This window comes from Nilaparvata lugens, chromosome 14 (assembly GCF_014356525.2).
Source record: "Nilaparvata lugens isolate BPH chromosome 14, ASM1435652v1, whole genome shotgun sequence".
Classification (NCBI taxonomy): domain Eukaryota; kingdom Metazoa; phylum Arthropoda; class Insecta; order Hemiptera; family Delphacidae; genus Nilaparvata; species Nilaparvata lugens.
Window position 1 is genome coordinate 12,758,723 of NC_052517.1, and position 13,967 is coordinate 12,772,689.

At 32.3% G+C, this 13,967-nt stretch overlaps 1 protein-coding gene across 3 annotated transcripts in view; it reads left to right on the forward strand.

The window, feature by feature from the left end:
- Positions 1–13,962, forward strand: part of LOC111050932 — a 204,077-nt gene extending 190,115 nt beyond the window's left edge. For all 3 annotated transcript variants that reach the window (XM_039440771.1, XM_039440772.1, XM_039440773.1), the window contains 2 exons: positions 10,917–10,980; positions 12,619–13,962. In XM_039440771.1, coding sequence (XP_039296705.1) covers positions 10,917–10,980; positions 12,619–12,649 — 95 coding nt within the window. In that variant the 3' untranslated portion in view covers positions 12,650–13,962. The remainder of the gene's footprint in view (positions 1–10,916; positions 10,981–12,618) is intronic.
- The last annotated feature ends 5 nt before the right edge of the window (positions 13,963–13,967 follow it).

Below are 13,967 nucleotides of genomic sequence, written 5' to 3' on the forward strand. Positions count from 1 at the left end.
CGAATTTTTATTAACAACAGACGCTAGTAACGTATCAGTAGGAGCTATCCTGAGTCAGAAGAAAAATGGTGCTGATTGACCTATAGCTTATGCTAGTAGAACCCTGAACGAAAGCGAAACCAGATAGTCGGCAATAGAAAAAGAAATATTAGCGATAGTTTGGGCAACCAAATACTTTCGTCATTACTTGTACGGCCAAAAATTCAAAATTTATACTGATCACAAACCATTGCAGTGGCTATTCTCAATAAAAGAACCAAATTCCAAACTTCTCCGCTGGAGATTGAAACTAGAAGAATACGATTACGAGATTTGTTATAAAAAAGGAATTTTGAATCAAAACGCTGATGCTCTATCTAGGATCCAATTGAATAATAATGATGTTATTCCAGGTCCTTCAAGACAAAACACAGGTGAAGAAGTGGATAAGATAATAAACGAAGCTATTGAAATGCATTTTTCTGAACTTGATGATCAATCTATGATAGGAAATGTAGACGACAATGATGTACGTGACAACAACCTTGACATTCGAGAAGAACAACATGACTCTGACGATCAAACAGTGCATTCAGACTATCACGGTAACGAAATGATTGGAATTCAAACTCTTGACGAACCAGTTAACTTTGCTAAAAAATCAAATATTACTAAATTTAGTGAAATACAATCCACGAAAAGTTAAAATACAAAAACTATTTGAAAACAAGTGCCGAATTATTGTAGAAATTTCCGAGAATAATTTTGAGAAAGATGTAGTAGAATTTGTAAAAGAATATCTAGTTCCGAATGTAAAATATTGTCTATACTTTGAAAATGATTTCTACGAAAGATTCACTGTAATAATTGCAACTTATTTCAAAAATACACAACTCAAACTAGTACGTTGTACGAAAAAACTGATTGATGTCACAAACGAGGAAGAGATAGAAGAGATAATCGATAACTATCATGTCGGAAAAAATAATCATCGTGGAATTCAAGAAACTTATGAGCAAATTAAAAGAAAGTACTACTGGTCAAATACTCGAAACAGAATTCAAAATTTCATCAATAGATGCGACATTTGCTTAAAAACAAAATACGAAAGAGTACCCTTGAACTTGGAAATGAATCTTACCCCCACTGCTTCAAAACCACTTCAAACTATTCATATCGATAGCATTACTTTTGACAAAAGAACATTTTTGACGATAATAGATATTTTTTCACGTTATGCACAAGCCTATCCACTTACTAGTGCACAAGGAATTGAAATAGTTGATAAACTACTGGATTTCTTCAGTCATCACGGTGTTCCAGAAATTATAGTTTCAGATAATGGCACAGAGTTCACTAATAATGTGGTGAAAGAATTGATGGCACTTCATAAGATAAAGATTCACTTTATCAGCACACAGCATCCCCAGTCAAACGGCATGTGCGAAAGATTGCATTCAACCCTTGTCGAGCATATTAGACTCCTTAATAATCAAACTCAATTCAAAGAAGATTCTATCGAGAGAAAAGTGAAACATGCAATTTTAGCGTACAATAATAGTATTCACTCTGTAACAAAACTAACTCCATTTGAAATTCTGAACGGATACATAAACGCAAATGCTTTATTTGACATTGACATTGGCAAACAGATGATGAACGACTATGTCAATCAACACAGAGAAAAAACCAAAAAGCTCTATGAACACATTAGAGAAACGAATCAAGCAATTAAAGAAAAGGTTATCGAGAAAGTGAACAAGAATAGAGAACCATTGCCTGAAATTCCATCCGATATCTACGTTAAAAATATGCAGAAACAGAGTAAGACAAAAAACAAATATAACAAAGAGAAAATCGAATCTGTGAACAGAGACCTTAAAACAGCTAAAATCGTACCGAGACACCATAACACAAAATCTAAAATACACCTTTCCAAAATTGAAAGACCTAGAAAAATCATCAAAACTAATGACATTGAAAAACCTAAGACAGTGACTCAACTGACTATTGACAATGACAATCCTTTTCCAGGTCCCTCTTCATCCTGTACGCAGCAAGATCAGGAACAGCAATAGACATTAAGAATGTTACTATTTATTCTGGAATTGTTCCAATTAACCTTGGCAAAGCCAAACTTGTATATAACTCGCACGTTTTTGTACATAATTATGATCTGAAATCAATGTATTCAGAAATTGAAAATTTGAATAATTACTATGATAAGGTATCTCACTATTCTTGGGAAAATATTAGTATAAGTTCAAAAACCGATTTTGTTACAGAAAACAGTAGTAAATTAAGAGATGCAATCAACTATTTGAAATTCATCAACCATAAAAAGTCTGTTATTGAAGAAAAATTGGAAATGATTTTGTTTTACAATGAAAACGTCAAACGCAATAAAAGAGGTTTAATAAATAGTCTTGGATCTGTTTTAAAATTTATCACTGGTAATTTGGACGCATATGACGAACAAAAATACGATAAGTTGATTCTCGAACTGTATAATAATCAAGATAATTTAGCCAATCAAATTTCAAACCATTATTCAATTAGTCAAAACATTATTGTAGAATTCAATGAAACAATTAAACTTGTGAACCAAAACTTCAATGAATTGAAAGAGGAATTTTTGATAATTAATGATGATTTAAACGATTTCATAGAATTAGAAAAAATCAAAGATATTTTGAATCAATTACTTATAGCTTATAATATTTTATTAGATGTAGTTCATGACATTGAAAATTCTATTGCATCTTGTAAAGTAGGCGTTCTGCACCCTAGTATAATGTCTACTAAAGAATTGTTCAATGAACTTGTGGAAATTTCAAAATTCTATGACAAGAAATTCCCATTAGAAATTAAGTATAATAAGATGTTAGAAATAGAAGAATTGATTAATGTAGATTGTAAGCTAATTAAGAACGAAATCATTTATTTTCTCGAATTTCCGATTGTAGAAGAAGTAATTTTTGATCTTTTTGAATTATTACCAATTCCAAGTAGAGTAGAATCAAATTTTGTAACAATACTTCCACAAAACAAATATTTATTGAAATATTCTGAATTTTCTAATACTTTAAAAATTGAAGGATTGTATAAAGAATGTAGATTGATAGGAGATAACGAATGCTATCTGTGCTCATCCGAAGCCATCTCCCATCAACAACTGCAATGTGAAGCGGCTATCATATCTACTGGTTCCACTGACAACTGTAAATTCACCGCCGTCCAAATTGAAGAGAACCTCATCAAATGGATTCCCGAAATACAACAATATTTGGCAGTCTTACCAAAATTGGAGACCTTCCACATAGAAACGAAAACCGAAACTACTGTGACAACACTTCAAGGAATTTATTTCATCAATACAGCCGAAGGAAAAATTTACTATCGAGGAAAACCTCTGTTCCACTCTTCCCAAACGAGAGGACATCCAAAATTTCTAGAAAACATCCAATTAGAACTTCAAGATCATCAAATTCCAGACTTCCAAATTCATTTGAAAAATTTAGACAACTTTAATCAATTTAAAAACATTCAAGTGTCTCCAGTTATCCGAAAACCATATTTAACCACCGACATCAATGTTTTCACAACCATTTTGTACATTGTGATTGTTCTTTGCGTGATTTTCACCGTGTACAAAAGAATCTCCAAAAGAGGACAGCAACCTTCTTCAAGAACTTCGCTACCAACCCCCGAAGTTCTCTTTAGGGAGGGAGGAGTTACATTGTGAGAACCTACAGCAGTCAGCAGTTTCTATACAACTTCTTGGAACTCTCCTGGAACTGTTGGAGCCAGCTTTCTCACGCATCGAGCGTCAGTCCTGCTTACAACATCGAAGCGAGAGGTACTCACTTTATCAAAATTCACTTGTTTAAATTGTTTTTTTCCAAATTTTGTGTTTTGTAAAAATAAAGATTTCTTTTTAAAAAGAAATATTACTGAACGCATTATTTAGCTTATATATATATATATATATATATATAATATATATATATATAATATCTCTTCATAGTGAATCATTTAATAGAATCAACAGTTGCCAACTGTTTGCAATTGGATATTCATATCTGAGCAGTTGCTCTGGGCTGGCTAGACTTGGCTAGGCATCTTGGGTGGGCTACAGCAGGTGATTAGAGGCTTGGTGTGGTGTCTGTCAACCACCCTCATTCGAGTTGGTGGTTGAAACAGGGCCTTGGTGATTGACAGCTGCCACCGCTTGCCTAAGGGGGCTAAGCAACACGCTCCGGTATCATAGTGAAATTCGTCCAACGGGATGACACGCACAGAGTCCTTGATAAGAAAAAACTGAAGAGGAATCTTTCTACCCGTGACGTTGGTTTCCAGACTGAAGAGCGTCCGGTTTTTGTAAACTTATCACTGACTGGGTTACATAGGAAAATACTATCGCAAATGAAAAACATTCAAAAAGAAAAGAATCTAAAATATGTGTGGGTTGACAGAACCGGCAATATAAAGGTTAGGCCAGTTGAAAAGGGAAAAATTTCTATTGTCAACACCGATAAGGACTTGGAGAGTTTCTTGGCTACTTTATCTTGATTTTGAAACATTGTGATATGAGATGAATCCCTCTGTAACTTGAATGTGTTTTCAATTTGTTAGCTAGAACTCAAAGCGGTTGTCAACGTATGGTATTCTATGGATGGGCTACTATTTCATTATACAATTTGGTTAATTATGATATGTTAGAATATTGAGAAAGCAAATTCACTGAAATATGGATTCATGTTGCTTGTCGATAGATATACAATGGTATTCTGCTTTTGCTTTCTTTCATTTATTATCTCTTACTAGTCTTTTCTTTCAAGTTGCAGTGGAAAGAGATTATCATCAGGGTTATTTCCCTGTAATAGTAAAAGTCGAGCGATAGTCTGATAAGGCGAATGAATGAGCAAACACAGCTGTGTTAGCCTACAATCGAATATTTTTCTAACTGCCTATATTAGACAACTGAAAAATAGAATATCTCTATTATACAGGTATAAGAATCTACCCATATTTTCAGAGTCAAAGAATTTTGTTGATAGCAGCTCAACTATTATTTTGAAGAAAGTACTTCCTGATTATCTTTTCCTAGTTTTGGTTATCTCTATTTCCGTAACAAATTATGTACTATTCTCTCCTAAGATGTTCTTTGTTTATCAGTCTTTATTTGAAAGTAGGGGGCGAATGCAAAGGACTGTTATTAGTGTTCTTTTCTGAATATCATGTATCCAATTTCAATCCAATTTATTTTGATCTCTTAATTTCTCAATGGGATTACATATTGTAACTGGTTTTATTGAGATATAGCCATATTTTCACGAACTCTGAATTATATCATATGACATGTAATTGTAATAAATTAATTTACTAATGTTGATTATTGCTTGAATTTATCAGGTGCGAGGTGCGGCATGTAGCCGCAAGACAAATTATATTTTTATTTCATATATTATCATAATCATATTGTCATTCATTCCATCAAGTTACTCCTTACATCAACTTATCATCTTTCCTCATCATCCTTATAAATAAAGATTAATGACTTTGACAATGAACTAGGAAGAGAATGTTATGAAACTGAAATGGTAGATGATTTTTTCTCGTTTAATACGACCTTAGTATCAGGTGAAACTCATGCAAATGCACTGAATATTTCCCAAATGAATATCAGAAGTATTAATAAGAACTTTGATCAATTTGCCTACATGATGCAAAATAGCTCTACTGAATTTCACATTATTAAATTAACAAAACTTGGGTGATTGATGAGTATAGTTTTAATTTTAAATTGAATGGTTATACTGAAAAAAATCAGCCAAGTAATCTAAATAAATGTGACGGTGTATGTATATTCATCAAGGACTCCCTATTCGTCAGCACAGTCAATCTGGCTATAGCTGAATCAAACTCAATCATAGTCAACGTTAAAGATCCTAAAATTAACATAGAACTAACTGTGATTGCTATATACAGATCTCCAGCAGGAAATATCGATGTATTTTTGGATGAAATAAATCATCGTTTAAAACAATTAGAAAGATGTGGGAATATTGTGCTAGCAGGTGACCTCAACATGAAAATAATAATAGCAGCGTTTCAAATGAATACATGAATATTATGTCCATCAACGGCTTTAAATCCTATATCAATAAAACAACTAGAAAGAATCAGACATCAGAGTCTTGCATCGACCACATATTCTAAAGAACTCCTCTTTTGATCCCGATCACATCCGGGGTGTTATCTTCAAAACAGCAATTACTGACCTCTATAGCACTGGTTTAATATTAGAGAAGATGAAAACTAAGAAAATAAATGATACAAAGACTAAACTCATAGAAGTAATCAACTATGATGCCTTGATAAGCAAATTGAAATCAGAAAACTGGAATTATGTAATTGACCCAAATGTTAACGCCAATGAATCATTTAACTCTTTTATCAATAGATAGAATTTCCATGTACAGAATGTTACCACCAAGGAGAAAATCTCTTATAAACTCAAACCGCTTAAAAATTGGATAACCACTGGTTTAGTTCACTCCATTCGTGTGAGGGATAAAATGCACAGAACACTAAGTAAACAGCTTCAAAACAATATCTTGAAAAATGAATACATAAGGTATAGAAATGCATTAAATAAATAAATTAAAATTAGTAAATTCAATTATTATAAAGAAAAACTTTTCGCAGCGAATGGAAATAGTAGAAAAATTTGGACATGCATTAACGATATCTTAGATAAAAACTGAAAAAAAAAACAAAATTAAACTGATCCAAAAATTGACGCTGATACACTAAATAAATATTTTGTGGAAGTCGGTAAGACTCTAGCAGATAAACTGGGCGGTATTAACAGTACAGAGGATTGTAGAAATCTTACTGAAACTACTTCTCCAGCATCGTTTTTTCTTTTCCTGACTACAGAGAAGGAAATAGTTGCGGTAATTAACACACTAAAAAACAACTCTGCTCCTTGTTTTGACAAAGTGAATAATGTATGTTTGAAAAGAATTGCTTTGTCTGTTGCAAGACCACTGGCCTGCATAATAAATAAATGTTTCAGTGAAGGTGTATTTCCGGAACACTTCAAAGTAGCACATATTGTTCCTTTATTCAAAGGTGGAAACCCAGATGATCCCTCAAATTATCGCCCAATTAGTCTATTGAGTGCTTTCTCAAAGATAATGGAAAAATAATAAAATGTAACTAATGAATTACCTAGGAAAATATAATTTAATCAGCGGTAATCAGTATGGTTTTCAGGGAGGTAAGAGCACGGATGATGCTATTATCAAACTAACCAATATCATAAATGATAATTTCAATAACAATAGAAAAACCCTAGCAGTGCTGTTGGATTTAAGTAAAGCATATGATACCATACCACACTCCAAGCTTTTACACAAGTTGCAGTGCTTAGGCATTCGCGGTATACCACTAAAGCTATTCGATGATTATTTAAAGGGCCGTTCACAAATTCTAAAAAACAGTAAAATGTATTTAACTGATTATGGATTGCCACAAGGGACCGTACTCTCACCAATTCTGTTCCTGATTTACGTGAACGATATACTGAAATTAAAAATTGATGATTGTGAAGTAATATCGTATGCTGATAACACAACGCTTATTTTCACGGGAAACGCTTGGCATGATATGATCAAAAGTAGTGAATCGGGGTTAAACAAAATAAAATCCTTTCTAGATAGACACACATTAACACTAAATTCTAAAAAAGCCTCTTCATGACTTTCTCACCCAACTTGGCAGGACAACCTGATAGAAACGAGACTTTACGTATCCATTCATTATCATGCAATAGAGATAATATTTGTAATTGTCCAAAAATAATAAATGCGAAAAAAAGTAAATTTTTAGGCATAATGTTGGACCCCTCACTTGAGATGGGATGCACAGATGCTGCAGTCGGTAGAGCATGGATAATAAAATATATAAACCTTGTTGTGGTTCTCAGAATATATATAATACCAATTTCTTACTGGCTCGACCAGGAGCTCCTGCAATTCTCTGCTCTTGCCGGTTACTGACGTCGGCCGCTCCAACAGTTCACAATTTCTGTGACTGATTTGTCAAAATCCACAAGTATAGATGCGAGAATTTGCGCTGCTACAATTTAATGCTATAATTTTGAGATTCTTCTGGTCATATTTAATGATATTGACTAATTTATATAAATCTCTGGAACGTATTATTTCCAAAGATTTGATTATCAATGCTGTATATCGCTGTCTTAACCAACTTATTTGGTGAAGAATATAGTCGGATTATAATCTTATTAATATTTCAATACTGGTAACTAGATAGATTATAACGAGATTTGTCATGCATGGAGATAGGGAAACAAATAAAGGATACACCATAAAAATTGATATAAATATATTACACAAATTATCAACGAATAAATAAATATATATATATATGTATAGAGCAACAAGCGAAAAAAGTAGAAATAAGAACAAAAATATATATAAAAAAAATATCACAGATTAGCTCACTTATTAGGTGTTAGTTTTCTAGCACAAAAAGTTACCATGTGCTTCTCAAATCATTAATCATATGCATTTAGATTATGCAGCTCAGTTATCGACTTGCTGTTCCTTGTCGATTAAAATCTCATATACCTTTTTTCCAAATTAATAAATGTAATTAATTAATAAAATATAAATCTCAAATATATTGATATATATCTCAGGGCTAAAGGTTCGGCCTCTGATGGAAATTAGATAAATCAATTTATCCAGTGAACATGAGCCTCATTTATGTCTTTATAATTTGCTAATAAAATTAATGATCGAGTGAGCATATATATATTACAACATTGAATTCAAATATTTCTCCTCCTGTGCATCCTTAGACATGTAAATCTGATATAGTTCTTAATTGGTAAAATACGTTTTCTGTACTTCCCAAGACTTGTGCAAGTTTTATATTAATTTCAATATTTATATAACCTTTTGACAAGCTAGTTTTTCAATCTTGTTTCACTCGAAGCACTGAGGGCGCCCTTGATTTATATATTTCTTGATAATTATCACTCACATCCTGAAATTCACAAGATGATGATGGCGATCCAAATTTCCCGTCGTCTTGGGTTTTCTGGTGGCCGAAATCATCTTCTCCAAGGGAAGAAATAAATATCTGAATGACTTATGCCTTAATACGGCATCACTACATCTTATGAAAATCAATCAATGAATTTAAACTTAAATCTTTCAAACATACAATTTAACAAAAAGGGACTTGTGCTCTATAAATTTAGTGGCGTTCCATGGTGGCATCTGGCAAGCAAGTGGGCTCTGATCTACCCCTATTCTCTACGATCGTACTTCAGTCTTCCAAATTTGCATACATTTAAATATTCAACTACTACGCCATTATATAATCAAATAGTCTGTGCCAATCTGCTAGGCTATTACCTCCATCTTATGTATTACATTCTATAATTACTCAGATTACATTTGTTATATGAACCGAGTAGTGATAACTTTTAAATTCTTATCATTTATATAAAATCAGGGTGCTATTTTTGAATCAACTCGTTATTACCGCCAATCAACCACTGCAATTTGATTGGTTCATCCAAAAATTACAATTGTATTTATGCGTCTAATGAATAATATACATACTTCCTTAATATTTTTATTCATTTTATGTTTTTTGTACATGCTCATTTTATACAATAAATTTTTATAAGCTTATTAAGTTGTTTTTCCATTTACAATAGCATGCCATGTGGTTACCAAATCCTCTAGTTGAATGCTATCTGTTTACAACAAAAATTTGCAAAAGGTGTCTGGCTAAATTTCAAATTATATGGCTTGATCGATTATTAGGTTGCCGACCAGTAAGTATTATAGCCTAACCCCAAAATTTCAATATTTTATATAATTCAATAAATAGCAAATAAAGTTATTTCTATTTGGATGTTCTAATTGTAGCCAGGATACCCGTTATTATCCAATCTTTCACTTGTTGATATCGCACCCGGCGATGATAGAGCAGCTGTTTGCTCGAGACCTATAAAATCTTTTCATTAAGCGATTTTGCTTGCTAATCAAAAATAATTTGTTACAAATTTAGAAAAAAAAGAAGCCAAACTCTCAACCACACCTTTCACCTTTCAAAGCATGGACAGGCATGACCTTTTAGTAGAAAAAATAGAACATCCACATAAATGCAACAAACATAATGATTATTATCATCAATTTATTATATAGGCTGAACATAATTCATTATTAGGCTATCCAGGAATCCCCTGGTCAGAATATTTTATCTAATTTCTATCACCTGATCAGCTTGATGAACGTTCCACATTTGTGAGGTTAGGTTGTAGTGAAGTCAACAATATGACAAGGGGGCGATCATCCTATAGTGAGGTCCACGTTATAATGGCTGTGTGTGATTTGCAATGGTGTTGCCATCCTTGTCTATCATTCAACAAAGCAGATGCTGCTACCTCTTTCACGCTTTGCGATGTTGCCACATCGTTTATCAACAATGTGGAAATTCAACTGATTGACAAAATATTTAATCTCAATCATGGAAATTCATTATAACATATTTGAAAAATATATTTTATTGACAAATAAAATATGATCAACTATTCTCAACATTAATGAACAGTTAAATTCATCAGATATACCAGTACAGTATCAGCTGTTTGGGTGGCAAGGCTGAGATGTGGCAACCCTTTTCTCCTATCTTCCTACACTGTCATTATTATAACGTGGAACTCACTATAGATACATTATTTCGAAGCTCTAGTGAACCGTTGAGTAACATCTCGCGTAGCCTAACGTTCATCATCAGAGCAAGTGCAGAGCGTGTTCAAGGCGCATATTATCTGTATGCACCTTATGATAATGGGCCGTTTCTGAACCTTTGTTCTGTTCCAGGCAAGAAGAAGAAGGAGAAGCAGGACGATCTGATGGAGTTTGTCATTAAGTCTGAAAAAAAGAGGTAAGAGAGATATTATTTCCTGAAAAAAAACACAATCATCCTATTCTATTAATTAAGCAATTTCTCTATGTATGAGGATATAAAATTAAAGTGGATTTTTGACAACGTTTCAAGTCTATTCAATTATGAGGATATATATTATGTGAGTCAAGGGGATCTAGAAAACAACTCTATTCTTCTTTATTCTGATAGAATTTTGATAAAATTTCAACAATCAAATCTTAATCATTCTTTAATGGGTCACATCTCTGGGAAAACTCTCTGAAAACCCATATATAACAAGCATTTATCTGTCAGTTAGCAGCTAATGGGGGAAGAGTTTCCTACTATCTGTTGAAAACAAGACAGAGAAAGTGTAGAAAAAGATTATAACAGTGTTGTTGATGACAGCAACAATCAAAGTTGAACACATTATTTTGAAACATATTGCATGATTTGAGGAGCATCTGAGAGTAGCCTATAGGTTCAGAGAGTGATCAGGTGATAACAGAGCAACAAATTTCGAATTGAACTTGAGAATCATAATAATCAGGAGTTGAAATTAGTTTTCATAGTGAGGTGGAAGTGTAATGTGCTTGATTTCAAAACCACAGTTGCTTTAGTTTATGTTTTGTTGGTATCACCAGTTGCTCTTTGTCAGTCAGTGAAGAGACTTTCATCAAACTTTGATATTCATTAAAACTTCAAATGAAAAATCGAATAATTTTTTCGAACTATTGAAATTGAATCAATCGATTAACGATAATGGAAATAGGTCTATAACCATCATCAGTAAATTTAGAATCTGCTCACAAAATTCCAAGTTAAGGCTGTGCAAAGGCTAAAAATGAACTTTTTACTCCTGATATATTTCAAAGTTTTTCGATTTGTATATCATTGAGCTATCAAAATGAAAAAGTTTTCTCAGGAAAACATTTTTTTTCCTGATCATCACTTTTTGAGATATGAGCGCCTAAAGTTTGAATTTTTGGGACAGAACATTTCAAATTCGGTGAGAGATAAATCCATGGGATTTAGAGGATAGATTCTTCATGGTATTGTTGATCTAGTAGGCTAAAACAAAATTTTTCTGATAATATCAATTTTAATGATAGTTATTCAATTCACTAGAGATAACCTGAAATAACTTCTAGTTGTGTTATTTTTGGTAGATTGAATAAATTTTTCAAAAATTGATATTTTCAGAAAATTATTATTTCACCAGATCAACAATATTATGCAGAATCCATCCTCCAAATCTCATGGATTTATATCTTACCGAATTTGAAATGTTCTGTCCCAAAAATTCAAACTTCAGGCGCTCATATCTCAAAAAGTAATGATCAGAAAAAAATGTTTTCCTGAGATTAACTTTTTCATTTTGATATCTTGATGATATAAAAATCGAAAAACTTTGAAAAATATCACCAGTAGAAGTTTATTTTTAGCCTTCGCACAGCCTTTATCAGTTCAGTAGTTCAGACTAGGTGATGATATGCAAAAATGTAATGTATTCCCTACCTTGTATATGTTAATTTCAATTATTGATGTTATTAATGATATATATATATTAATTTGCTTCTAATTGTGCATGATTCCAGTTCCAGAGATTTTTCAGCCAAGTTGTATTCATTTCTAACATATATTGTATTTTTTCAGTGGGTGGCACATTCACATTCCATTTCTTTAGTGTAATAACTATATAGGAAAAACTGGAGAGCTCGAGAATAATAATGAGTTAGTTATTAATTGAAAATTCCAAGACCTTCATCATCAATTCTATTTATTTATTGTAATCTAGGTGAATATATATAAATTATTTCGGTTTCTAATCTGAATATGAATTTTCAGTTCATATTATTATTATTAGGTATATCTGTTAATAAGTTGGAAAGCAACTTAGGTTTTGTAACATCTTATTTATCGAAATTTGATGATAGTTTTGGGCTGTATCATAGCCTAGTATAGATAGAAGTTTACTATAACTGTTTTCTTTTCTTTAAATCTTCCTAATGTTATTGATGTTTCACTTGATGAATGAATGGATATATAGAATGAATTAATCAACAGAATTTAGCTTCTATAACATTCATCTATTGATTTAATTATACAGAATCAATTAAAATGTATATCTATCTATGAAATACGATCAGTTGTACCTACGCTTCACAGGGGTCTGAGAAAAATACAAATTTGTCATCAATATGTAGTCTAGCATAATATGGTACATTGGAAACCAATTTATAGATTTTTGTGAAATTCTGTCATCACTAGGAAGGACAGTAAATATGAGTAAGGAATGTGAATAACTGCGTTTGCGCTTTGAATAACAATATTATAAACGAAAATCTTTGAAATATTGTTCAATTTATTGTTCTCGTTCTTGATAGGATCGAGCTATGAGCTGAAAGCTGGAAAATCAATTGTTGTGGAACATTATTTATAAAGTGTTGTAGGTCTATCTTTTTAGGGCCGGTTTCCGAGCTCGGGATTTAGCTGAGTTCTAGACTTTAAGCAGCTGGAGTCAGAAAATTTGCTTTCCGGAACGGGGCGTAGTCATAGTCAAAGTCACGTTTAAATTAAATTTCGAGAAACTAGAAAATTGAACAAAAAATAAAATAAAGAGAAAATAGAGTAAAGTTTCAGCTATTTTGAATTATTTAGGAATGTCTCATTTCGTCAAGGAAAAACGTTTCGAATTATAGAGATGAGAAAATAAAGATTTATTTTGCTGCAACTATTCACTGCGACTACGCCCCGTTTCGGAAAGCCAACTTCAGACTCCAGCTGTTTAAAGTCTAGAACTTACCAAAATCCCGAGCTCGGAAACTTGCCCTAGTGGCTTATAAAATGTCAATAAAGATTTTCGACTTATAACATCTCTATCTATTTGTTCTTATAATAGGAGCCATGTGCTGAAAGCTGAAAGATTAGTTGTGTAAAACATAGTGTTGTAAACTTTGTGTGGCTTATAAAATGTCAATAAAGATTTTAGAATCATAACATCT